Here is a 27,717-nt window from a genome sequence, read left to right on the forward strand (position 1 = left end):
AATTAGCCTACCACAAAACTACAAAGGGAATCTGTTGTTTACATGTGTGTTATTATATCTTTGAAGCTTCCAGATTGTGTATATATACGCAGTAATAATACACGCAACAAAAATATACTGTCAACGCACATTTTAATTTTCACTCACATTTTTAAAGAATTCTTCATCATCTAAAGAGTCCAAGATATTGGTGGTTTAGTGTCGCCATCTGTAATGGTGCATCACTTCTTCCTGGATTCTCAGTCTTCTCTTTGATGCTCCAGAAACTTGACTAGCACACAGATTATGTCCAAGCATCAGTCTCTTCATCATTTGATGAGTCATCCAAGTGGATGATCCAGAAACATGACAAAAGGCAGGTGAAGTCGCAGCATCAGAGTCATCACCGAAGCCAACTATGGGTGGCGGTTTCTATTTGGTGGAAGCAAATGATCTGATGAGATCCAAGGAACCAACCAAGGAACACCCACAATGCTCATTGTGACTAGCAGAGTCAGGTATGCTGAGGTGATCCAGGAACATCTCAACAGCAGTCATCACCTCAAATAACTGTGGATGGTGGTTCATCATCATCTGATGAGTCATCACATCAATTAAAGGGTGCATTTTTCTTGAACAACTACGATGAAAACCTGTCAAATGCTTTGAATTTCTTCAACAGCTGTGATTATGCTGCGTTTACTTCATCATTGCTGATTTTGGTCCCAATTTAAGAACCATAACTAAAAAGCAGGTGAATCTGAAGATTCATCCAAGATGTTGGTGGATGCTCCAGAAACACGACTTGCAGAGTCAGGTATGCTGAAGTGCTCCAGAAATGTCCCAACAGCAGTCATTACTTAAGTCAACCGTGGGTGATGGTTCTTCGTGATCTGATGAGTCATCCCTTTAATTCGAGGTTGCACCTTTCTTGAAGAGCCATGATGGGAACCTTTCAAATCCTCTTGAACAGCTGTGACAGGAATCATTGCAAATGTTGTTACTAATATAAGAATACCACGAGCAAAGGCAGGTGAAGTCTTATCAGTTTCTTTATCATCTGATGGGTCATCCGAGCTATTTCTGGATGCTCCAGAAATCTTGGAATCAGTTTCTTCATCATCTGATCCAATTGAAATGAAAACTCAGCATCAGTTCCCTCATCATCTAATGAGTCGTTCAAGCTTTTATTGAGTTCTCTAGAACCGCGACTAGCAAAGTCAGGTACACTGAGGTGCTCCAGAAACATCACAACAGCAGTCATCACCCGAGATATCTGTGGGTGGTGGTTCTTCATGATCTGATGAGTCATCCCATCAATTAGAGTTTGCACTTGCTTGAAGGGCCGTGATGGGGGACCTACCTCTTCTTGAACTTCTTGAACAGCTGTGATAGGAATCTGCGAATCCTTTTTGAAGACTTTACCTTGGTTACTTCTTCATTGCTAATTTTGTTACTAATATAAGAATAATCGCTAGCAAAGGCAGGTGAAGTCTCATCAGTTTCTTTATCATCTGATGGTTCATCCGAGCTATTTCTGGATGCTCTAGAAATCTCAGCATTTGAATCTTCATCATCTGACAAGTCATCTAAACTTTTCGTGGTTGCTCCAGACATCTCAGAATCAGTTTCTTCATCATCTGATGAGTCGCCGCAGCTGTTTGCAGACGCTCCAGAGACATGACCATCTGAGTGAGATGAAAACTCATCATCCTCATCATCTAATGAGTCGTCCGAGCTTTTATTGGCTGCTCTAGAATTACGGCCAGCAGATTCAGGTGATGACTCAGCAACCATGTTATTTAAGCTACCTGTGGGCGGTAGTTTCTCACTGGTGGAAACGACAGTTAAATTGTGAGGAATGAAATCGCTAGGAAAATGTTTCATCGTTATAAAAGGATGTCGTAGAGCTTTGTTTGGAGTGATTCTTTTCCCTGGATCTACTTGCAGCATATTTCTGAGGAGGCTAACAAAGGCCTCTGTGTCCTCATGCCCAGTTGCATCCGGGCGAGCCATCACAATGTCGTTGAAACTGATAAACCGTTTCGCCGAGGAGTAACGATATGGTGGGTGACTCCCGTAGGAAAAGCAGTTAACTGACTGGAACGAACAGACGCAGTCTGTTTTCAGTTCCAGTTCGGTCCCCGATTCTGCAAAGTACCTCTTGGTATGAATTCCAAAAAACAACATTCGATCATCGGGTTGACCATTCAACAGCACAACATCTTCCATTTTCGCTAATTCACATTCTCCTGAATACAAGTCGGCCTCAATGTACATTCGGGCCATCAGGCAGCCAAGCGCCCACATGTCCACGGCCTCATTTAGACGCAGGCCCAGCAGGATTTCAGGGGCTCTGTACTCGAGGCGATACAAAGAATCGCCACGACTCATTTCGGAGACATTCCGAGCCAGACCAAATTCTACGAGCTTCACCTTAAAGGGCTCTAAACTCAACATGATGTTTTCTAGCCTGATGTCGGCGTGGACCATTCTTATGAGCTTGAGAGCGTTCAGCGCCACCAGCATCTGTTGTGTGATCACTTGAATCTCAGACAGAGACAGTGGCCTGTTGAATTTCTTGATTAAATCATCAAGAGCCACATCCAGATTTTCAAATTCCAGAAAAATATTTCCATCAAGCTTAAAACGCCTCTTAATTTTGATCAAGTTGTTCTCCTCTTGGACAAGTTCCCTGAGTTGTTTGTGTATGTACACCTCTCTTTTAGCGAAGTTGGCAAAACACTTTGGTATGGCCTTCAAGGCCACCAGATGTTTGGTGTTTGATCTCATGCACTGTAACATGATTCCGTAAGTGCTGTACCCCAGGAGCTTCTGTACTTCATACCCAGATGATTGTAAAAGTGGTTTAGTGGCCTCCAGCCACTCGGTAAAATTTGTAATTTCACTCATTTTGAACTTGTGATGGCTCTCGTTCTCCTTCTTCTCCTCATGGGGTGCAACGCTGCCCCCCTCAGAGCATGTCCTCTTCTTCTACTCCTGTTCTGTCACGCTGTTCCCTCATGGGGTTTTATTCTATGCTTTGAAGGCTTTTATCTTTTACAGTGGTGATGTCACCACTGCTTTTGTTTTTGGCAATCTAATGCAGAGCCCGCATCAAACGCGAACTGCACTACACCGAGCCTGCAGGAAACTGTTACAAGTGACTCAGCATCAAGTTCAGTGAGATGTTTGTCACTGTTCCGCACACACTGGTGCCTTCAGTAAGTCACCTGCCAAGTTTTTCAGCCGGTGGAAGCGTTTTGCGATTCACAGACAGTGACATGGATGAATGAATATCTTTACTTTGGTTACATAAAAGTTCAATATAAAGCGAGATCTTTTAACTCAAACATGTTGGAAAAACCCAGAAAATCAGAAATGTAGAGAAAATGAATTTGCATTGTAAGCTGTAATTATTTTACATTTCAAATGTGTTTGAACCCAAAAAGAAGCCGGTTTGTCATCAATTATAATTTCCTTCTCTTAGTTAAGTTAATAAGACATCTATGATATCACATTATACCTCAAAGGAATTTAAAAACAATGCTTTGATGTTTTGAACTAATGAGTCACGAGCAGGCTGCACACTGTGTGGTGTAATGCTGCCCTCTCCACAGTGGGACCAACCCTAACCCAGCTTCTCCCTTCAAGGAACACCACAGTGCATCATCTGTCCTCTTCTGTCCTCATGTCCCCCCTCACAACGTGTCTTTTCTGTGGTTTTCCCTCTTCTCCTCCTGCCTGGCAGCTGCACCCAGTCTCAGTTCATTCAAAAATAACCAGGTCCAACTGGAGAAGAAAACAACAGTGAACCCAGTTTAAAATCCCTCAGTGGATTTTCAGGACTCCACTTCCACACTTTCCTCTCCCTTCACCTTCTCTCCTGGTCACATTTTTCTCTTCGCCTTCACCATATTGTTTCCATGAATCTTTTTTTTTTTTTTCCTTCAGCGAGTGTGTGAACCACTCTGACTGCAGGAGGCGCTAGTAATGAGATAAGTCTGCAACCGTCTCTGTCTCCCCCTCCCTCTCAGCCCCCCCTACACTCCCATCAGCCAACACTGCAGAAGAGGCCTCTTGTCTCCCTCACAGTCTGCAAGGCCTGTCTTTACCCCCCCTCCCCCGTCTTTCTTTCTCTCTCTCTGAGCCGCGGTTACTGTCCCGGCCTGTTCTCCATGACCCTTAAAGCCACGCACGTTTCCTACAGGGGGCGCTTGTCAAGAGACAACATTATTTTCCTCCCTCAACGTGGTGCCTTCTTCTCTTTCTTTCTTCCTTCCTCACAGCACCCCCCCCCACCCTTCAGTGTAGTGTGCCTCACCCTCCTCTTCCCCCCTCACCTCACCGCGGTCAGGGGTGAAGGTCAGGTGAGGGCAAACTGACCTGTGACCAGTTCAGCCAATGAGTTTCCTGCCTGTAAAAGTACAAAGGTGGATTTGTCTCTTTGTGTCTGACAACACACACACACACACACACACACACTGGGGCCTCACCATTCCCCTCCTCCAGCTGCAGGGGGCGCCATCTTCTGTACCACCACCACTGCTGTCACAAGCCCTCCCCTCCCCTCCTCTCCCTCATCTCTCTCTCACCCTCTCCCCTCCCCTCGACTTTCCCTTCCTCCTCCCTGTCCCTTCCCTGACTCCCCCCCTACCGTTTTGTCTCCCTCCCTCTCTCCTCCCCCCTTTGAAAGGCAGTTGGGCGCTCCTTCTGCACACAGCACTGCAGATGAGGCCTTCGCCTCCCCCACAGTCTGCCAGGCCTCTCTCCCTCTCTCCTTCAGCCTCCCCCACCACTCCTTCCCTCTCCTCCCTCCTCTCCTTCGCTCACAACAGCATAGCAACACTGACTCGCCAGCCAAAGAGAGTCTTACCCTCTCTCTCTCTCTCTCCCTCTGTCTCTCTATTGCACCGGGGTAATTTCCCTCCATTTTAGATTCCTCATTACCGGACGGCAAAGAGTGCGATCTTAATGAAACACTACTTAACGTTGGCTTTGACCTCACTCTGTCTGGGGTTGGAAGACGAGCGCGACTCAGATATGATTGATCCCTTTTACTCTGGGAGCTTCCATTTAACAGCGCACCTCAGCAAAGGGTTAATAATGTAGTGTTCTATTTCCACCCAAGGCTTTTCCCTCATCTAACCACAGGTAACATGCAGACAGGAGCCATTTGGTGTCTAAAGACCTGAACACAAAGGAACACAGCGAGCTCTACGACAAAGCACCATCGTGTTTTGCGTTTCATGGGAAAAAGGGCGACGACGCTCTCATTTAAAGCCACTTTTCATAAAAGAGGAATCTTCACAATTGCTGCCTCTGATGGGGTTTTTATCTCACAGCGACACCAGAGATTCACCGCCGCCTAATGCCACTCTCGTCTCACACAGACGGCTCGACTGGCGCGGCCAACTTATTTTTGGTTACCAAGCAATGTCGCATACTCCTGGAACTATTTTTGTCCACGCACAGAAGACACAACTCCCGCGTTAACTCGTCTCCAGCTTCATATGTGACGAGTCAATCAAGGTGTTGGGATAAAAAAGGGATGTAAAAAAAGGGAACACCATTCATCCATCCATCCATCATCTACCGCTTCATCCTCCACATGAGGGTCGCCAATCTCAGCTGACATAGGGCGATAGGCGGGGTACACAGTCCATCACAGGGCCACATATAGAGACAAACAACCATTCACTCTCACATTCTCACCTATGGACAATTGAGAGTGTCCAATTTACCTCATCCCCGTTTTGCATGTTTTTGGACTGTGGGAGGAAGCCGGAGAACCCGGAGAAAACCCACACACACACACACACAGGGAAAACATGGAGACTCCACACAGAAAGGCCTTTGTTCCAACCGGGACTCGAACCCGGGTCTTCGTGCAAAGGCAACAAGTGCTAACCACTACACCAACCGTGTGGCCCCTATCATGTCAAGTCACTCTATGTTGCTGTATACTGTATAATGTAAAAACTGAAGTTTGCGATCCACTCCGAAAGATCCTGGCGATGCAGGCGCTGCCGGTCACTGCCGGTCAACTGCTGCTTTGTTTGGTTAGTTTGTGTCTCTGTGGCAAATCCTAACAAACCATTTCATACACCACAGTCACAAAATGACAAAATAAACTTAATGTTGAGAGGCAACAGTGCAGCAAGAGCTCCAGTGAGCAGTGATGTAAAATCACTGATTTTCTCTGTGGAACAAAAGGAGTCCAACATATTAAGACATCGTTGACTTTAGCAGGTGTAGATTTTATGATATTAGTCTTTTGTAAAGGGGCTAAAACCTGTTGCTGCTGCTAGCAGCCGCAGTATCAGTGACAGCGAGGGCTTGACCTGCACGCAGGAATTATGGAATTAGCTTTGTGTCAATATTTTTCAAACAACACATTTCACAAAGCAAATAAAGTATCAACTTAATCATTAAAACAAAAAATTGGATTTCATTGTTTGAAAATACACTTGTCCTTTGCTCCATGGTTTTTTGTTTGTGGGCGGGGCTTAGGAAGCCTGCTGATTGGCGTAAGTAGGCACAGGATTGGAGTGTGGAACTCGTTCCCCAAGTCTTCCCCGTCAACATCCGCCAGAACAATTCTAGGTCTCTAACGTTTGACTGTAAACGTCAGATACTTACAATTATTTTGTCAGATGTCGACGGGGACCGAGTTCCAGATGGACGGCGACTCCAAGCCCGTGTCTCTGTCACGCCAAAACTCAGCAGCCAATCAGCAGGCCGCTTCCTAAGGCCCGCCCACAAACAAAAAAACAGGGAGCACAGAGGATGAGTGTATTTTCAAAATATAAAAAACAATATTTTTGAATCGATATTTTAATTGCTTCTTAAAAAGTAGCAAAGTCGCTTAAAAGAAGTTGGATTTTAAAGGGAAAACAAGTGTCAGACGTCACCCTCGGTTGTGTGAGAAGCACAATTACAGCACTTTATTGTTCATAATAAATGCGTAAAGTGAAAGAAATTTAAACGTAGAAACAAAATACACACAATTCAGAGAACACATACTAACAAACAACTCAAAATTTTGCTTTTCACTTTTTCCGGACGCCGTTTTTTTACGGTGCTTGTTGTCCGCTCGAGGGGAACAAGATAAAACGGCCAAAATAGGAAAAAAAAAAAAAAGTTCAGTACAGTCAAGTGATGAAATGCTCCTTTATAAGCGCTTTGTCAGAGCCACTCGTCTTCTCCACAGAGCATTCAATTTAAAAAATATAAAAAATACAACCAAAACAACCAAACAAATCATTTCTGCTTTTCAATTTTATATAGATATATTATTTTGCAAAAAAAAAAGAGAGGGTTTTTTTTATTAAAAAAAAACAAAAAAAAAACATACATGAAAATACCAGCCACCAAATGCAACACCTATCATTAAGCATATCAATATAGAACATATGAGGGCTACCTTACACACAGGTAATAGCAAATATTCAATGGTTACATGTACGGCAACGTGTGTCCAAACATGTCTAAAAGACTGTACAAAATTTACACAACCTATTCTCGGTAGAACTACATACGTAAAACAGTGGATTATTGAGGTCGGGGCCTCGCGACCGCTCGTCGTTTGAAGCCGACGCTCGAGTCGACGCCGTCTCCAAACCTCGTAATAAAGTTCATAGAAAAGAAAAGTTCTATTTGTTTGGTGTAACTTGTTGTCGTCTTTGCTCCCGACTCAGGGGAGAAACTTTGTTCTTTACATCAGCCGCAGCTGCTCGACGATGAGCCCAGCCTTTGAATGTCAGTGAATGGCTTGTATTTTTTTCTTTTCCAATAAGAGTTCTCTCCTCACCGTTGCCAGGGTAACAAAGCAGCGTCCTTCAGCTTAGACGAGGCAGATTTGTTGGCGGGAATCAAACCTGACGATCACATCCGTTCCTGAGCGATCACATCACGTCGCCGCCCTGCATTCAAACACGAGTCTGTTTACGAGAACTACATGAGGTCTTTTGTTAAAGCTTCTGTTGTTGCTCGGTCGTTGTGAACCGGACACAATTTGAACAACTTTGCTTGTTTTAAAACAGACTTAAGACAGTCGAGCAAAACTATCAGACCTGACGGAGGGAGGGAGCGTTTGTGTGATACAGCGGCGCAGGGGCGGGGACATTGCTAGTGCGATGCTACTGTTGCCTTTGTGTCCTTCCTGTGGAGAAACAGGAGATTTAGGCCGTCTCTTTTGCATTGTTTCAAGGAAGGTCTTCATACACAAGAACCCTCCCTTAAATGCTGTAGTTTCAATGCCCGGCCTCTATGTGGCGCTGTAACGCTGCCATAACAATATACACCAAAGACGTGGAGCATAAACCGTAAAGCTTGCACGTTCGTTGTGTACAAACTCCAAACACAAGAGGAGGAGATGATCTCTAGTGGGGTGAAGCGTAAGAGCATAATCGTTTTCCCAAAAGTTGTGTATTGGTTGTACACACAAAAAACGCAAGGGTCTCTTTATTTAAATGGGACCCGTATTAGAAAAATGACACAAAACGCTGGATCCATGTGGATTAAAAAAGCCGATACCATGCAAAACTTGCGTGGATTCACTTAAACTCAAAACTCTGAACTCATTTGACAATGGTTTGAATTGAGCCGACATCGGTTTATATTAAAAAAGTTTTTTTAGTTTTTTTTTTTAGTAATGTTCGTGTGTCACGAGGAGCCGAGTGAATTAAAGCCCTAATCGCGCTGCCGCAGCATGAAATAAGACGACTAATGACTGGCAAATCCAATCATGTGACGCTCAGTGTTAATACTGCGGCTACAAAGAAGTTTGCGGTCTTCAGTCGAGGAGGCGGTCTCTAATCCACCCTCAGGGCAGATTGCGTTCATGCAGGAATGTGGACAGATTGGCAGCGTCCACATGTGACCGGATCACTCAGGACGGATGTTAAAACCAGGTCTGAAGGGAGAGCAGTCAGACTTTCTGCTTCCCCAGCTGAGCCCCGTCTCTCCCACCTCTGGCAGACGATGGTACAAACTTGGGAATAATGATGGGCAGCGTGTCTCGTCCTTTAGCAGCTGGTCTTCCTGAGCCCTCTGAGGGCCTGAGGCCATTCTCTACATGTGCTCCTTCATACTCCTCCTCCTCCTCCTCGTCATCATCGTCGTCGTCGTCGTCATCATCCTCATCATCATCGTCGTCGTCCTCCTCGTCGTCGTCTGACATATCATCTAGATCTGAAATAACCCTGGCCTCTATCCTCTGCTCCACTTTCTCCTTAGCTCCAGCAAGCTGATCGTTACCATGGCGATGTACCTCTCCCTCTCGTCCCTCGTCGTCTCTCCGCTCCTCTTCCTCATCACTGTCAGAGTCAATAGCAATGGGCTCAGAGAGGTCCAGAGGCATTTTCTGTGCTGAGGTGCGGTTGATTGTCTTGGCTTGGTCTGTGCTGGCACTGTTGGTTTTAAGGGCAAAACCTCCCACAGTCACCGTCGGCTCTTCCTCTGGTGGTGGTGCCGCGCCACCGTTAGCAGCTACAAACTCCCGGTGTCTCTGCAGAGCCTGCTCCGACACGCCCATGCGCGTCCTGGACGTCCGCCTCTTGCCGCATCTGCCCTCGCTCACCGGCTCATCGTGGGGAGCGAGCGCCAGCTCGTGGCTCACTTTCTGGACCTCGTGCATGCTGAAGCCGAGCAACACGTTGGGGTTCTGGCTTTCACACTCCTGCGTGCATTTCCTCCTCGTGTTGACAAAGTGGCTGGAGATGTCGGACTTCCACAGCCACAGATTGGCTGCCAGCTTCTCCACCTCCCGCTGCGTGGGATACGGCGCTTCGTTGAAATATTGCGTCAGGAACGCCTTCCTGGTCTCGTACGCCTCATTTTCAAGTCCTTTGGGTTCAAGAGCCAGAACTACGGGATCGTCGGGATTTTCTACAAATGATCCGTTGACGTCCCGCGGGTGGGCCCTCTCCCCGGGGGGCCCCGGCCTCCTTCGCTTTGGTTCACTCGTGTCTGAGTTATTAAAGCCGGCCCGTTTCAGGGCGCTGCTCTGGGCCTGGGTGACGCGGGCAGACTGAGCTACCCGGCTGTCCTGACCATTCTGCGTTTTTCCCACCCCTCGACAGTGCACCAGGTGTAGAGTGATGGTGGAGGCAGTCATGTTGCTAGTATAAACCCCCAAGCAGTGAATACACTTGTACGTCAGTTTCTTTTCTACAGGATGGACCGTCTGAATCACCTGGTGCCTCTCTCTAAGGTGGTGGGCCAGCGAGTCAGAGATTGGACCCTTGAGGATGGAGAAGCAAAGAGGACAAAGCGTCTTGCCCACATCCCTTTTGTAGGGCACCGATGTCTGTGGGGAACTCTTTGTTGGCACATTGTCAGCAGCCACTGGAGGTGCTTTGGGCGGGTGCTGAGGCATTAGCCTCTTGCTTGATAATAGAGAGGCGGACAAGGCTGATGACAAAGAGCTGCCGCTGCTGTTGTTCTGAGCATGAAACGCCACCGACTCCTGCGGCGCGTCCTTCATGTTGTAGGTAGTGACGATCAACTGAACGTTCTTGGGATTACCCTGTTGCAATGTGAGGTCAAAGGTTAGAGGAGAGTCTGTGCGCGGGCCTACGCTCTCGTCTGGATGCGACAGCCGCATGTGTGCCACCATCTTCTCGACGTCGTTGAAGGTCGCCCGGCAGTGCGGGCAAGACAGGCCGTGGATCAACATGTGGTTCAAGAGTGTGTCGCTGGGGAGATAGCGGTTGCAGTAGAGACACTTGCTGGTGAAGTTGTGGATCTTCATGATGTAGTTGGCGACGGCGGGCACCTTCTCCGCTTTGTGCTCTTTCTCAAAATGAGAACTGTACACGTTCTCGGGGAAAAGCTCGTTGCAGATGGTGCAGATTTTCCACTTCTGCGTGTAAGACGCGCCGAGGACCGAGGACCCGCCTTTTTTGGCCGTGAGCGATGCTACAGTGGTAGCTGCCGCCTGGACGCGTGAACCCAGAGGGTTGGACTTGAGCGAGGAAGAGGCACTCAACACGAGCGGACTCCGCAGGCCGCTGCCTGAAAGAAGCTGCTTTGCTGCATGCGACTGCTGGGGCACAGAAACCTGAGCGTTCCCCGGTAAACTAACCCTCACCTGCTGGCCGCCGACAGAGAACGCCTGGGTGTTTCCTGCCTTTAATCCCAACGCTTCGTGTTTCAACCCAGCGAGAAGGCTCTGAGCACTGAAGCCGGTCTTTGACGCCATAACAACCCGACTCAGGTGATGTGAACTGGGAGACCTGGTCGTGGCCATGACTGCACCTTTAGGGCCCATCCCGATGATGGTCCTGTCTCCTAGAGTTTTAGGGGGCACCATGAGAATGGGTTTGGGACGTGGGACAATCACACTGGTGTGCCCGATCATAGCGGTCACCTGGTAGCCGATCCGCTCGTGGTCCTCGATGACGTGTTGAACGAGTGCCTCGTAGGTCCTCGGAACAAACAGACACTTCTTGCAGTGGATCTGGTTACTGTTCACATTGTTCGAGTTATTACTCTCTGTGCCGCCATTTTGTGCGTTTGCCTTGTCCCCCGGTTTCACAATATAGGGCTGGGCAACTTGCTGGAAGTGTTCCCGGTAGATGTGCTTTCGCACCACATTGTACAAAGGGTCCCTGTAGGTGCACTTCTTGCAGTAATACACAGCCTGTTCCACGCTGTCCCCGCTCCTCTTCAACAACCCGTCCTTCACCATGACACCGCCAGCGCCTGCTGCCATCCCACCGGGGCCGTGCCGCACCGTGTTGTTGGGCATGTGGAAGAGTTTGATGTGCGTTTCCAGGGTCTTTTTGTTGCCATTGTAAGTGCAGTAGGGGCAGTTGAGCAGGATTTTGTTCTCGAAGTCCTCGCTGTGGACGTTGCGGAAGTGGCTCTTGTATGCGGAGAAGTACTTGGATGAGAAGAGGCAGCCGGAGCAGCAGAAAGGCTTTGATCTGTAATCCTGGAGACAGAAACAGGGGGGGAGGATATTAATGATTTAGCTCAGTCTGAGAGAATTAAAGCCATTTAATCATAGTTGCACAAATACTTTTTAACAGCAGATTGTGGTCCCATTTAAACCTGGTATCAACATCTGTCCTGGAAATCAGATCACAAGCACTGACACCAGAAACACTCAGCGCCAACTAGGGCTGTCACGTTTTGTTCGGAATTTAATTCAAATTTTTACAGATTTATTCAGAATGTGGGATTAAATGTTGGCGCCGTGTTCTGATCCGTGGGTAATAATGTAAAAAAAAAAAGAAAGAGCCACACTCAAACCCAATCAAGGTGACGGATCTGTGTTTCCATCAAATAATAATATCAGAAACTCAGCTGTTTGCTTTGACAAACGGTGACTGTAACATTATTACATTTTAAATAAAGAATGGAAAGTCGGGAGCGCTCGGAGCAGAGCGTTTATTTCATCGCACTCTCCTGACTGACTGCTGTACGCCATTAATATAATAACATAACACGAGCAGCACTGTTAATAATGTAGCAGTTACTGAAATTGTTCATAAAGTTAAGAAAACTGACGTTTGTGCAGTAACGGTGACGGCGGTGGGGGTTCAAGACCGAACCGTTAACTTTCAGTTTCAAGCTGGAAAAGTGGTCAAAATGGTCATAAATAATCCTGAGAGATCATACACTTTAATGAGCTACGTCTTTTGTTAAATGGCTTAACTCCGTATTTTCAGTATTTCTGTTTTCAGTTTTAGTGAGAATCTGCAAAAGGTCTGTCACCGCTCAACCTTTACGCGCATGCTCCACGACGTCTTTTCTATTTGTGGTGGGATTATAACGGCAGATACAGGCCTGGCACACGTACTCTAAAGCTTAGAGTCATTTTGGGGGTTTCGTGTATTTGTTGAAATGAAAGAACAAAAAAAGACAAAAGATTGTATGTGGGAACGTTGGGTTTCCGTGTGGTGCAGTGGGTCAGAGGACGCCCGCTGAGTCCTGGCGACACGTCACCTTCAACACATGAGGTCAGGATGGATGTTAATACCAAAGTGTGTGTGTGTGTGTGTGTGTGTTAGAGAGAAACACACACCTGGACTTTGGTATGCGACGGTTCCCACATGCACACATCGTCCCAGGTCGTGTGCTTGATATACACCTCTGGAGGAGTGAAGTCTTTGTAGTCCTAAACAACAACAACAACAACAACAAAATACAAAAGATTCATATCTATACAGCTGCATGAGACACAGTTACAGACCTTTCTTGCTTTTAAGTGATTTTAAGATGACAGATGTTTATATATGGGTAAAAACAGAGGTAACAGAAACACTGACTTATGAATCGTCCAGTGTGTCCAAGAAAAGCAGATTATATACACAAAACACACTTATGTTTGGGCTGAAGAATAAATACAGTCCCTAAATAATCTTACTGCAGGGGAACCATCATAGATTGAGGGCTCTTGGTTCTCACATGCTCATGTTATTTCACTAAAATTGGTCAAATGTGACATAATCTAGTCTAAAACCCTCATTCAGTCTTTATCAAATCCAGAGGAACAAATACTGACTTACAGACATCTGCTTTTTTTAGCCTGTGGAGCATCTACAGTATAACAATGTCAATGAGGATGATCGCAATACTGGACGTGTTTTAAGTACAGTTTATGGATTCCTATCATAACCCAGTTCATAGCTGTGCAGAAAAGACAGACGCTGCTACTATACAACTGCTTAATGCTCCTTTCATGCAGCGAGCCAAACACGACACCTATCCGATTCACACGCCGACTTTTACATTATTTATTTATCCGATATCATTATCTATATCTTATCATTATCTATATATCGATATCTTTTCTTGTTTTACAGATACAGAAATTTTGAAGATTTTGAAGACAATTACTGTCTCCAGACGTTGTTTGAATTGATTGAATTGGAAATTAAAAAGAAAGAAACACCTCATTCTACGGTGGAGCAGAAGAGTTAAATATGGTGTTAATTAGAAGAAACAGAAGTAGCCGAGAGGGAAATATTGCTTGAATTTCTGAAGTATTTTTTACACAATCAATCAGACTTTATTAAAGCAGCACTCTTCCTACATGTATACATTGCTTTATTCAATGAAATTAAGAAATTGCCATCAAAAAGACAATTAAAGAGATAAAACTGTCAGGAGACAGTTGGATGAAAGTAACACATTTAAATAAAAATAAAAACAATAACATATTCTTAATAAAAAGGGACGGTATTGAAATTAGAGCAAATATATTAAAGTACCTAGAGTGATTAAAATACTTGGAGAATTAAAGGAAGATAAGATGAGAAAAGAACAGAGAAAACACGTATAAATAAAATACTAAACAGTATCATAAAGAAATATAATTAAAAGCCAGACTCTTGCTGAAGGACGCAGAGAAACGGTTTTGAACAGCCATATATATGTATCTATCTATATCTATCTATCTATCTATCTATCTATCTATCTATCTATCTATCTATCTATCTATCTATATATAGAGAGAGAGAGAGAGAGAGATATATAGATATAGATATATACATACACATACATATACATATACACACACATACATATATACGTCTCAGTCTGCAATAATGCTGTGGTATTCTATCCATATTTTTTTATATTAATGCATAAAGCTTTCATAGAAAATGATCCAACTGAGAGAGGACACCATGTACAATCTCTAAACTGAATACTTTCTGAATTTTAATAAAAAATATTAGAAAATAATATCAATTATTTAATTAACAGGGTCATTAAAAGCACAATGTTTTCAAAGGAAGACTCCTGACACACCCATAATCATTTCTGAACCCCTTTGAAAGTGTTATTCTGCTCCTCGAGATGAGGATATTGACATGATGTGGACTGTGCGGGTGCAGAGCTCACCTCTAGGTGATCTCTGCAGAACTCCAGGCCAATGTCTCCCAGAACCCTCTTGACATTTTTCCTCGCTTTCCGCAGACTGCCCAGGTTATTGACAGGGAGCTGGAACATGCTGTCCACCTGGAGACCAGAGACACAGCAGTGGACATGCATGTGAGCAACAGGTGTAGCAGCGGACTGTGGACAGGTGTGTGTGTGTGTGATGAACAGTCATCAAGCCAAATCACAGAGACGACGACGACGAAGGATGCAGAGCAACAAAAGCCCGGGTGGCAGAAGTGATGTAGAGGTGTAAAAAACAAATAAATACATCAATTTGCGTAAAAATCCTGATCCTCAAAGAATCTTAATTGATTCAAAAGTTCAAATACATTTTTTATTGGTATCGCATTGTTCATTTCAAAAAGAAACCGTTACACCATTACAACGTTTATGATTATAACTTTACATAACCACATTTAATCAAAATCAGCTTCTGCAATATTTTTTAAAGCCAAAACGTTTGTCAAAATATAATTTTAGATGAATGATTCTTGATCTATACACATCTTATTCTACAGACTGAAGAGAACAAACTGTTTCTCAAAGATCTGCACAAATATCACACAGTAATCATTTTAAATGGGCTTTTTTCCCTAATGAAAATAAAGGTTTCTGGTTGGATTTGCTTGTGTTTGCATTGCCGTTTAGATTAGATTAGATCAAACTGTATTGACCTCACAGCAGGGGGAAATTCACTTGTTAAAGCAGCTCACAAAAACTGTAAATAGTGCAAAACCAAAGTGTTAATTTAGCAATACAATACAGGCTATATACACACACACACACACAATAACATTAGAAACTGCAGGGAGGGGTGAAGTGTGGGACTGTTGCACAGCCCTGTCCTCAGAGAAGGAAATGACCAGAGTACAACTAAACTGTTGACTTGTACAAATATAAAATATAAAGGCTTCCCAGTCTTAACACGCACACAAAAAAAGAGTCTATACTTTGCCTGTGCTTTCACCTGAGGGGGTGACATACAGCCCTTGTGAAACATTCGCACATTCACACCAGACCTGACCTCCGTTCCAGGTTTCTAGAGTTTTTATGCACGTTAACGCCCTCAAAAATAACCACAAACCACAGATAAAATAATAATCTGAAGCAAAACAACAGGCTCCTCACACTAATTCATGCCAGGAGCCGTTACGGCGATGATGGCGATAATAATAAACACTCATTAGGTGCCGAAATGTTCGGCACAATAGTTTGTAGCAGCTCAGCCTTCATTTTGTTGTGATAATTGTGATGTAAACAGTAGAAAAATGAGCAAAAACAGATTAGGCCTGTGAATATTGATTAATGCTGTGAATGTAACATGAACTTTCTTTAGTGTTGAATGTGTTTCACGATTAATGTCAGCGCACAAATGAGATGTTCACTCAGCAAAACTCAATTATCGTTATCTGGTCATGTTTCATCTCCTCTCCAACCAAACACTAGACACTGACAAGTATTTGAGTGAATGAGTGAGTGAATGAATGAATCCAGGTGGTGAATGAGTCACTGCTGTGTGCTGCAGTGAACAGACACACACACACACACACACACACACACGCGCGCTGAAGCTGCTGCAGTGTAGCCAAGTTAGCAGGAACACGCCAGAGTTTGGTTGATGATAACTGGATTTACTGGAGTCTGCACTGCTGCTGAAGAGCAGACACCCGTATCCATGGCAACTGTACACAAAGATGGCGACAGCTGTGTCCACCTTAAAATGCAACAGTGACAACAATTCAAAAAATGACACAATACCAGCAGGATATTTAAGTCGCAATACATTATCATCACAATACTTGAAAACTTGAAACTGAGTATTAATGATATGCTGTGTCACGCAAACACCGCTATATTCCGATTGTTGGGCAAGACACCTAATCCAGAGTTGTTCCAATGTTGACAGCATGTGTATGATTGTATGATGAACGTGTGAGTGAATAGGTGAAAAACTGTGTGTGTGTATATGTACACAGCAGCTTTCTAGTAAAATACAGACAACTTTCCAAATAAGTCAGTGATTTCAACAAGTCGGTCAAAACACTCACCAAAGCTCATTGAGAAAATCAGCATTTCTCTGCTTGTGGAGACACAGAAGCTACTGGTCGGCTGCTGCTTTAGTCAGCAAGTTTGGGTCATGTATACAAATCCAAACGAAGAATATCAAACACTGAAGTCAAAGGCGTGGGGAACGAAAACAACGCCTGGCTAACATTCTCTTAAGCTATCATAGCATAGATTTCATTGGGTGAGCGTTTTGTTAAGTGGCTGTTTACACGTGTGTACCTGTTGGGCAGCCAGGATTACAGTGACAGCAGTGTCTCATACCACCACCACATTTTAGAAAACCAGGGAACCGCATCGTCACAATAACACACCACAGCTCAGCAGCTTATTGAGTCCTCACTGCGGGTTTTAGCAAATAACGTTGCTTTGATACGAGAGGCGTCACCTTTGAGCCTGAAGAAATGAAGACAATTTGATTCAATCCAAAGCGAGGCTGGTCAATCAGAGCGCCGGTACATGGGGTCAAAGGTCAATGATGCATGAGGACATAAAGGCAGGTCAATTACTACAAACAACCCTGTCCCAGAACAATTCCTGTGAACACCTCAGCTTCTAGAAGGCACTAAACAGAGAGGGAGCCATCTCCCCTGCCCCCGTGTATGTGTGTGTAGCAACTGTTGGCCAGGTGACGGGAACCAAAGAAGTGGATCCTCTTGTTTGTCTTCAAATCAGAAATATATATGGAAAAAAAGACCAGAGTGAGTGAAAGAGACACACACGCACCTCTGCCCACTTCCTCTCTCTGCTCTGCTTCCTCCCATTACTGGTGGGTGGCGCTAGAGAGCAGCTCCATTATATAAGCCTCCCTGCATGCACTGCCTGCCCCCTTTTCGATGCCATCACAGAATGGCGCCTCCTATTGAGTCAGCAGCAGCCTCGACAATATGTCTGCAGTGGAGGGGGAGGGGGAGGGGAGGAGAGGGGAGTGAGGGAGTGAGGGAGGGACAGAGGCAGTGAGAGAGGGAGGGAGACAGGGAGAGAGGAAGGGGAGGGACAGGAGGGAGTGAGAAAGATGAGGGAAGGGGGAGGGGAAGTGTGAGTGAGGATGAGGTTGAGGGGGTGAGAGAGCTGGGAGGAAGAGAAGGGGGTGGGAGGGGAGGGTGAGTGAGTGAGTGAGTGAGTGAGTGAGTGAGTGACAAGTGAGGGTAGGAGTGTGAGGGGGAGATGAGAGAGATAGAGAGAGACGGAAGTGGAGGGGGTGTTGGGAGGCACGGAGGTCGGCAGACAGGCTCAGAAGAGGGGAGGGAGGGAGGGAGGGAGGCTAGGGAGGGAGGGAAGGGTGAGGCAAGGAGGGGAAGAAGCCGAGAGGGGAGGGAGCAAATGGAAGAGGGTGAGAGAAAGAGGGGGCAGTGGATGTGCATGCAGGGGAGGGGTGTGGGAGCAAGAAAGGGAGAGAAGGGGAGAAAAAAAGCCAAGGAGAGGCTGAGCAGGAGGGAAGGGAGGGAGAGAAGGAAGAGGAGAGGGAGGAAAGGCGATAGGAGACTCAGCTCTGCTCTGCTGAGAGCTGCTGGCACAAAAAAACATGTTTCCTTCTTTCTACATGTGGTGTGAAACTGAAACAACGAGGTAGGCCCACAAACCTTCAGCCACTCACTGGTTCCTGCTCCACTGGGACACACAGACCTGTGTCCAGACCCATGACCGACGCTCACACACACACATGTACACCTTCTTTCTGTGTGTGTGTGTGTGTGTGAGAGAGAGAGACATGTCCTAACACCCATGTTCACAAAAACACCAGAAAAGTTTGAAACTAGTTAACACCTGAGTTACTCAACTGTGTACAGTCCTCAGCAATACAGGTGGACAAGCTCTGTGTGTGTGTGTGTGTGTGTGTGTGTGTGTGTGTGCTGCACGATACAAGAAAACACACAAAAAACGCCATAATGACATGATTTATGAAAAATACACCCTCAAGAATATGGTGTGAATGTCTCTCTGCTTTGGGGTCACAAAGCACAGCTAATGCATGCAAGCAAAATAAATGCAATATAACCAAAAACTAAACTCAACTCAACAAAAACAACAAATAAACACTTGTTGTGGAAGTGTGTTTACATGCTTTTATGGAATGTGTAGGTCACCGTAGTTCACTGAGGCAATCTGCAGTCTCACCATTAGGTGTCACTAATTCTTCCATGGTGGATCTTTATGTTGTGTAAAGCATACTAGGGCCACCATATTGTCAGAAAGTGAAGGAATAAAAAACAAAACAAAAGAACCTTCATTCTAGGATCAAACTACTCGGGCCGAAACAACTAATCAGTTATTAATCGTCATCGATTCTGATCGTGGATTCATTGATTAAGCTTCTTATTAAATGTGGATAATATTTGGTGTCTTTGCTCCAAAAACAAAGAAATCATCATCAAAACTGAGTCATTTGTGACATCATCATTTCAAGGTTTGGGAACCGATCAACAGGTAAACTAATCAATTATGAAAATAATTATTAGTTTCAGTCTTACAAACTAAAACTTTGCGATTTGTACTAGGCTCAGAAATTAGATTAAGACGGAGCAAGATGTAAGGTGTCCCAAATTAGTATTATTATTTTATTACCTGGTATATACAGTAGAACTTTGTATTTCTGATTTTCATCCAAGTACCACCACAGGAAGCTTACGTACCACTGGTGGTACATGCACCACAGTTTGAGAACCATAGGTTTTAGAGTATGTTTTTCTGAGGAAATCAGTAAAGCTAGTAAATTGTGGACCAAATAAGACATTGAAGAACATCATTTAATTTTAGGTTTAGATTCATCTGCAATTTCTTACTGACAGATATGGACAGACTATATCGTGTGTGTTTTTAATCACCGGACACTTACTCCTCTACAATTATAATCCCGATCACATTCACACCTGAATGGTTTATGTTTACTAAAGTCCGGATTAATTAAGATTATGTTTGTAGGAATCACATGTCATATGTCAGCTTAAGTGCCCCTGTGCCCTCCTCTTCTTCATCCTCATCTTCACTCTGGTTCCGTGGGAACAAAATATTCATCCGTGGGGTCAGTGACGAGGGTGACGTGACTGTCAATCGATCTGATCGACATGTGATCGCGGATCGATGGCGTTAGCAGCGTGACAAAAGACTGAATGAGCGGGCGCTCTGAGTTAGCATGCTAAACTAGCAACAACAACACTGACTATTGGAAAAAAACAAAGGGAACTAAAAACAAACAAACACTAGTTTGCCTACATTCACCACGGAGAACATTCGCGTGTGTTATTTACTGTCTTTAAACAGGTGCTGTCGTGAAATAACCCACGTTACAAGTCGTTAAACTTCAGTTTATGACAAACCCGAGTGTTAGCCCTCTCTGTCTGTGTGTATGTGTGTGTGTGTGTGTGTGTGTGTAGCATCAGCTAACTCTGTTTAAAGGGATGTGATGTTAGAACGGGTCATATTCGTGCCTCGAGATAACTTTACCTGCTTTCACGTCCACTTGCTCCCGCCCGAGTGGAATGTGTCACGTCAGGATGACGGACACGACACGAGTGGACACTCACTCACTGTCAACTGTTTTTCCAGAGGTGTTTGTCCGTCCAGGTGGATAAATGTGGAGAGACACGAGCCACCGTGGTCGCCTCACTCCTCAGAAACACGACTGTCCCCGTGCCGACAGCGGCTCGTATCCTCCTCTTCCCCGTGGTCGGCAAAACGGACACAGGAACCCACGGAGCCTCCTCATCACACACTCACCGCCTCCATACCGTGGAGGTCTGAGGGCGGACACATGTCCTGCTGTGTGTGTGTGTGTGTGTGTGGGCAGCGACGTCCGGCGAAGCCGCTCTTTTTAAATAAAACGCCGTAAGTGTGTGTGCGTGTGTAAATGTGTGTGTGAGTGCCTGGCAGCCTCTCTGACAGACAATACACATCCAGCCCCAGAAACTGCCTTCTCCAAAATGGCGCAAATAAAAGGGGCGGAAGTGACGTCGCCTCATTAGCATAAATAATCTCATTGTCAAGAGAGTCCGTCCTCGCGAGCCTGCCTCGTCACTTACGGCTCTTGATTGGTTTGTGGAACCAATTAAACCAATTAAGTCAATGACTGAATGAATTAAAAAAGGCTGCGGGATTTCTGTGTTCGAGCCTGAGGCTGTGTGTTTGGGGGTTGGGGGTGTAAACAAGCCGGTGTAGTAATTGCCGGGTCTCGCCGCCAGCGGGCGTCCTTCCTTCTGGAGTGAGGGGGGGCATTGCTGCGCATGCGTAGTTTGGCTACATCTGGCGGCCTCCTCCCTCCCTGCAGTGCAGAGGGTCGGATGAACACAAGCCTCAGCACTCAATTCAGGAGGGGTCTCAACGGTAGGTGGCGCTGTCGCACACGCTGTGTTAATGCCCGGAACTACTTTCCTGCACTGACTGAGGACAGGAGAACAGTGAAAGTATCTCACCAGGAAATGACTTGAATTAACTTTTTTCTATAATATTATTTCAAACGTCTTAAATGTATATGACATAAGCTCAGTGGTGGGGAGAGTTGGCTTTTAACTGGAAGGTTGGGGGTTCAATTCCTGGCTCTGCTCCTCATCTATATGTGTCCTTGAGTAAAGACACTTAACCACCATGTATGTGAAGCAGCTCAATAAGACTAGACCAGCTCTATGTAAATACAGACCATAATAGCAACTCTTCTGATTTTATTGGGTAGTACCGAGTAACAAAGACAGTTAGAGGAAAAGTTGATAGAAATAACAAAGTAAAGTACAGATACATACATTTTGTACATAAGTACAGTAACAAAGTATTTTGTACAGTGTGATACGTTCAATGTCCTCATAAGAAAAGTGTGGAATGAACAGTTTACGCTGTGGAGTTAAAGATGGATTTATAAATGATATAATCCATTCAATATAATTAAATTCAAATAACTTCATTTATCCATTAGGATATTTGTGTATGAGAACAAGTGCGTATCATAAAAATCAGAGGTCGACTGATATATGGGGTTTCTCTATGATAGATAATTGCCAATTTTTATGGCACATACTGTGCATTTAGCCAATTTAACACAAAATAAATAAATAAATAGCATCACTGGTGTATTAACCAGTCAAAAACAGCACTAATGGTCTGTCTCTCCAGTATTTTCTGTGGAATAATGTATAAATGTTGCTCCCGTTCTGAACTTTTAATGTGTTTATTTATAAAAAGGGTTAAGGTCTATTACAAGTTGTGGTGAGAACTATGAGAAATTTAAGAGCTTCTCACTCAAGAAGTGTAAACTAAATATTTTATACATGCATAACGATCATGACATTACAGACATTACGATCGTGATTGTCCCGATCGTCACATCCCGTCTCGGCTGACGAGCTCTCGCCACGTTTACATTTTCTGTGATGGCGTCGACTTTCGGTTTGGACGAGAGCGCGGTCGGAGACAGAAGACTGACGCGGAGACAACATAACAAAAAAGACTTTTTTTAATTGCATACAAACTGTAAAACCCTTCACATGATTCATGATGATGGGAAATGTCAAACATGATATACATTCCTTTATCTTATGTCATTTGTCATCGTGTTCTATTGGCGCTTTTTCCACTAGCCCAGTTCCAGCACGGCTCGACTCGGTATGGTTTTTCCATTAATATAGCGCCTCCTCAAAGTGGGCGGAGTCATCAGAGCTTGGCTGCGTTGAACTGCCATCACTTTGTTTTCTTTGTTAATAATTAATAATAATTATGGTCCTCTCATGATAATTAGCCTGGATTCATTTTTGATTTTATGGCTGTAGAATTTCCAAGATATCTGGCAGTTATTCAACCGTTTACGGTACTGAGAAGCTGGTGAAAGTCATCTGTGATTGGACGATTCATTCCGTCTTCTACTGCTTTATCCACCACACGAGGGTCGCGCGGGGGTCACACCCTGGACCGATCGCCACATCCATAGTTTTTTAAATTTTCTAGGTCTCACACGCGGTCTAGAAGTTGTGGTAATGAGACGTACACGCGCCACATCCTGTTGCGCGACGACAGGATTGGTCACAGAATCAGACTCAGTCAGTGAACGGGTTGTGATTTGGCTCAATACGTCAGCCTCCTCTGTTAAATATGGAGATTTTAGACGCAGATTTTTCAGGATTTGTAAGTCTTTTCAAAAGCACCAGGTTTCAGGTTCTGTCACTGATGGAAAAGCAAAAATAACCGCGGCGAGCCGTGCTGAAACTGGGTCGTGGAAAAGCGCCGTCAGTCAAGCTTTTTCCCCTGTCGTTACAATATGACTGCTGTACAGCACACGTACAGCACCAGTGAGAAGAGTGAGTTTGAGGTTAAGAGGGAAGATCGATTGCATCACTGATCATGTCGTGGCAAAGAGTGTGATCAGTCCTTTCACAAACGACAAGATCTCGTTCCCTCCCAGTTTGGACTCTCCATAAACTCGATCCACAAACGAAATGGGCACCTGAGAGGGAGACGAAGGAGAAGAGAATTCTCAGTTCACATCTAACAGCCGATAATGCTGCTCCAATTATGGAGGTTAAAAGGATGGTTCGGAGTACAGACCGAGGCACGGAGAATGTGAAGTTTGTGTTGCCGCGTGAAACGCACGCACGCACGCAAGATTTCTCTTGAATAAGACTCAGTTTTCAGTGACAGTCAGTGAGTGTTTGGCTGTGTTTCTTTGTTGGTACAGATTCTTTTTCCATTCATTTAATGTCATTGTTTATTTTTGCAGGGACAATTAAATGTAGTTAAATGTAATTTCTCCATTCATCGATTTGAGTGATTTGATTTTTGTATCTTTTTAAATGTGAATATTTCATGGTTTCTTTGCTCCATATAACAAAGACGTCATTTATAACTGGATCATTTTTGGACAAAACAAGACATTTGAGGACATCGTCCTTTCCAGGTTTCCAGGTCTGATCAAGATTTTCTGACATTTTATGGACCAAACAATTACAAATGAATCGACAGCTTATTTGATTATGAAAATCATCGTTAGTTGCAGTTAGATTATTTTCAAATCAGTGAATTTGTCGCATTATTTGCACCATTAACCGAGTTATCGCTAGGAAAGTTTGAAAATGTTGATCAGTGTTTCCCTAATCTGGAAATGATGATCTTAAATGTCAAGTCTTGTTTTGTCCACAAATGATTCAGTTTCAATGACTTCTTTGTTGTATTTTTATTTTAGAAGCTGAAAATCTGATTTGTTTGTAATTCTTTTAAAAAAAACACTCAACATAGTTGATAATAAACTCATTAATCGATTAATAATCAATGAATCAAGTAAATCTTTCCGCCCTAACATCAAACTGACATCAAAACCCTACATAACATCAGGGAAAATATTAATGATTAATGAATGAATTTTGGGGTCCTCACTTCTCCGACCGTGTAGTTGAGCTGCCTGGCTCGCACGATCATCTCCATCTGAAAGACGTAGCCTTTGGACACGCATCGCTCCACCAGGTTCTCCAGCACCTTCTTCTTGTACAGTCTAACGTGAATGAATACAAAACAGCAGCAGCAGCAGCGGTGAGAGTGATATTATTCTCTCCACACACACGCGTATGACTCACCGGTGACATCATTTCACAGCGGCTCTTGCTCCACTTTTACCTGAAGCTGCCTGTGAGATCTGAAGCACCAGGTCTCAGCAACACCTGAGTCAAATAGTTGGCTCCGCGACTGCGAGCGAGACATGGAGACAGAGGGAAGAGACATTTTTCTAAACTCCACATCTGGTTTTATTCATTTTTAGCCACACAGAAATAGAACATTTAAAGGTGTATGTTGTGTGTAATGTTGTGCGTGTTTCTTTGTTTTTACCTGATGAGTTTTCGGCGCAAATCCCATCCATACACTCCTCCGTTGCCTCGGTAACGAGTCCCAGACACCAGGTCATAGTTACCCTCCTTCTGCTTTCTGGCAAACAAACAAACAAACAGTTTTACTTCCATCTGTCATTAAAAGATATTGTCTGAATAAGGAGAATTGCAGTGCAAAATCAAGAGATAGAAAATGTTATATTAAGAAACACTTACTCAATAAATTCTGTGATAAATTTGGGCTGTAAAAACAAACAAAGAACAATTAAAATCAAATGTATCAGGTCCACAAACCTCCGTTTTTAATGATTTCTTTGTTTTATGGAGCAAAGAAACCAGCAAATATTCACATTTAAGAAGCTGAAACAATCAGAAATCTTGTTTTAATCATGAAAAAAGATTCAAACCGATTAATCGATGATCAAAATAGTTGACGATTTATTTAGTAATCAATTAATAATGGATTATACGAGTAATAATTGTTTCAGCCTGAATACTTAAGTCATCTGTTAGGCGTTTAAAATAAAATGATCAGCTTGATCCACACGAGAATTCATGGTTTTGTCAAGTGCAACAATACAGGTTTTCTGATTTTTCAGCTTCTTAAATGTGAAAATGTTCTGGTTTCTTTGTGGACAAAACAAGACATTTGAGAACTTCCTTCATTTCGAGGTTTGGAAAACACAGATCAACATTTTCTGACATTTAATGGACCAAACAACTAATCGATGCAGCCCTACAAGCAACTTCTGAGATGAAGTTGTGACTCAGCTATCAACTCTTCCTGATGAACAGAGGAGCTGTTTTTAGCATCCTGACTCCAGTGTGTGCACCCCCTCCTTCGAGAACCCAACAGGGTCTGATAATAAAAATCGATATCACTTTGTTGCTTCATTTATATAAAAACTGTTTTTTTGTGACTAAAAACAGAAGTTTTTTCTCCCACACCAAAGTCCATAGAAAAAAACAACTGCATTGACATGACATTACATTACATGTCATTTAGCAGATGCTTTTATCCAAAGTGACTTACAATGACATCAAAGCTGCTGGTCCACTGTTGCCTCGTTTGGTCAGTTTGTGTCACTCAGGTTTATCCAAATAACGGGATTTCAAACACCAAATGTAACAAAACAACATATGTGAACTGACAGCAATGGATCAACAACTCCTGAGTGCTGTGATGTAAAAACTATGATTTTCATTATGGACTTTGGTGTAGAAGGATGCTCATTCTATGCTGACTCAAAGATCTCTGAACTATCACTTTAATGGAAACAAGCGGTAGTTTCGGGAGGTTTTACCAGGCGAATGCAAACAAACGCATACACACCGAGAGCGAACTCTGAACCTGCTGTGTACACACACTGTTCCACTCACATGATGGGAGAGATCTGCATCCATTATGATAACGAAGTTCCCACTCGCATGCTTCATGCCGTGGATGTAGGCGGTGCCTTGGAAAAGGAGACAGGATTTCATCAGTCATTGATACAAAAAACACAGTTTTTGAAACAGAGTTTCACACTGACTTACCTAGGCCTAACTTTTTCGCTCTAGGTCGTAGAAGCTGAAAACACAGAACAGACAAAACAGAGTTTTCATAAAAAATCCCACACACCAGCTGAGACTTAAAGCTCCAGTGTGTCACATTTAGGCCACCTGTATGTTTGTATAAGAGCACAAGCACAGTAAAATTGAGCTGCATGATAAATGAAATTCACGATCTTGATTCAACGTGATCTCATTTCTAAATGACAACGGTTCTTCTGCATTTCATTTCACGAGCTGCATCACAAATAAACAAAGTTATTTTCCTCTTGGAGTTTCTCACCCCAAACGCACCCTTGAGCATTCAGACATTTTCTTTGCTAAATGTTGGAGACTAACCCACATTTTCAGGGTCGTTAACCCATCTGTCAACGTTACACACTGGATCTTTAATTTATAATGACGGGTTTGTGACATGCATGTTTTTACAGAAGGACATGATTCACTCACTATTCTGTCCTCTCCATATATTTTCTGCAGCTGCTCTGCCACCTCCAGTGTGCCGTCTGGGCTTCCATCATCAATGACAATAATCTCATAGTTATGTCCACTGTAAACACACACACAAAACTTCAGGTTAGATTTAAATAAGAACCCAAAATTGAAAAATAAACACAATTGTGCATGGCAACATGGCTCCACAGTCCCTCAAATCAAAAAGCCCCTGAGCTGGCTTCACCTACACACATGACATTTGGCACACAAACATAGGACCCATGACCTAAAGCCAAAGGGAAGTCTGCTATTTTGTAATCAACATTTAATTATGTATAGCTTTAAATTGGGTGTATATCATCATTGTATTATCATCCTCAGACTCTTACCGCTTGGCCGTGGTGTGACTTTAAGTTTTGAGGGCGTGAGGAAACTGTTAGCAGATAATAAACAATGTGAGACATTCTTCTATAACCCCGACAGATTAGGAAACTAGGGAACAATTAATATCACTAATGTTTTCAGAATTCTCCTCTACATATTTACTTATACTCGTGGCGTTTTTTGTCCATGGAGTTGAAAGACAAGTGGTTAGGAAAGGACACAGGACGTAAGTGACAGCTCACCACTAACCCCAGCTTAAGTAGCAGCAGCGGCTAACATTAGCATTAGCCGATAGCAGGCAGCATTAGCGAGCAGCCGTTGACTCACCTTTCTCCTAAATATTTCACCAGGAGCCAAACAATCAGAGGAAGGTTCTCCCGCTCGTTGTAAGTCGGCAATAACACGGAATATTTGTCGCCATTATCCCGGTTTTGGTGCATCGTTTTCCTGCTAGCCATGACGACGACGTGTGCACGTCACTCGCTTTGCGTGAAGTTTGAGGCGCTCCGCACAACATCCGGTTTGTTGTTTTCAAAATAAAGCGCGTATCTAGAAAAGTATAACCAAGGTGCACAAAGCTATGAAACAATGTAAAAGTAACACAGAATAA

At 43.9% G+C, this 27,717-nt stretch overlaps 3 protein-coding genes across 3 annotated transcripts; all 3 read right to left on the minus strand.

Moving 5' to 3' along the window:
- Nucleotides 1-1,338: 1,338 nt before the first annotated feature.
- LOC122776889 (homeodomain-interacting protein kinase 3-like) lies at nt 1,339-2,784 on the minus strand. The gene has a single exon (XM_044037657.1). It carries the CDS (start codon nt 2,782-2,784, stop codon nt 1,339-1,341), a length of 1,446 nt encoding a protein of 481 aa, XP_043893592.1.
- A 4,505-nt stretch (nt 2,785-7,289) lies between these two features.
- On the minus strand, nt 7,290-20,856 carry adnpb (activity-dependent neuroprotector homeobox b). Its single transcript, XM_044038395.1, has 4 exons — nt 20,386-20,856; nt 14,839-14,955; nt 13,016-13,108; nt 7,290-11,920 (listed from the first exon to the last, which is right to left on the minus strand). The coding sequence occupies exons 2-4, from the start codon at nt 14,944-14,946 to the stop codon at nt 8,912-8,914; spliced, it is 3,210 nt and encodes a 1,069-aa protein (XP_043894330.1). The 5' UTR covers nt 14,947-14,955; nt 20,386-20,856; the 3' UTR covers nt 7,290-8,911.
- A 1,507-nt stretch (nt 20,857-22,363) lies between these two features.
- Nucleotides 22,364-27,607, minus strand: dpm1 (dolichyl-phosphate mannosyltransferase subunit 1, catalytic). Its single transcript, XM_044038461.1, has 9 exons — nt 27,435-27,607; nt 26,739-26,838; nt 26,274-26,307; nt 26,118-26,194; nt 24,954-24,979; nt 24,739-24,834; nt 24,529-24,597; nt 24,292-24,406; nt 22,364-23,365 (listed from the first exon to the last, which is right to left on the minus strand). The coding sequence occupies exons 1-9, from the start codon at nt 27,563-27,565 to the stop codon at nt 23,261-23,263; spliced, it is 753 nt and encodes a 250-aa protein (XP_043894396.1). The 5' UTR covers nt 27,566-27,607; the 3' UTR covers nt 22,364-23,260.
- Between the last annotated feature and the right edge of the window lie 110 nt (nt 27,608-27,717).

The sequence above is a fragment of the Solea senegalensis genome, linkage group LG11 (assembly GCF_019176455.1).
Source record: "Solea senegalensis isolate Sse05_10M linkage group LG11, IFAPA_SoseM_1, whole genome shotgun sequence".
Classification (NCBI taxonomy): Eukaryota; Metazoa; Chordata; class Actinopteri; order Pleuronectiformes; family Soleidae; genus Solea; species Solea senegalensis.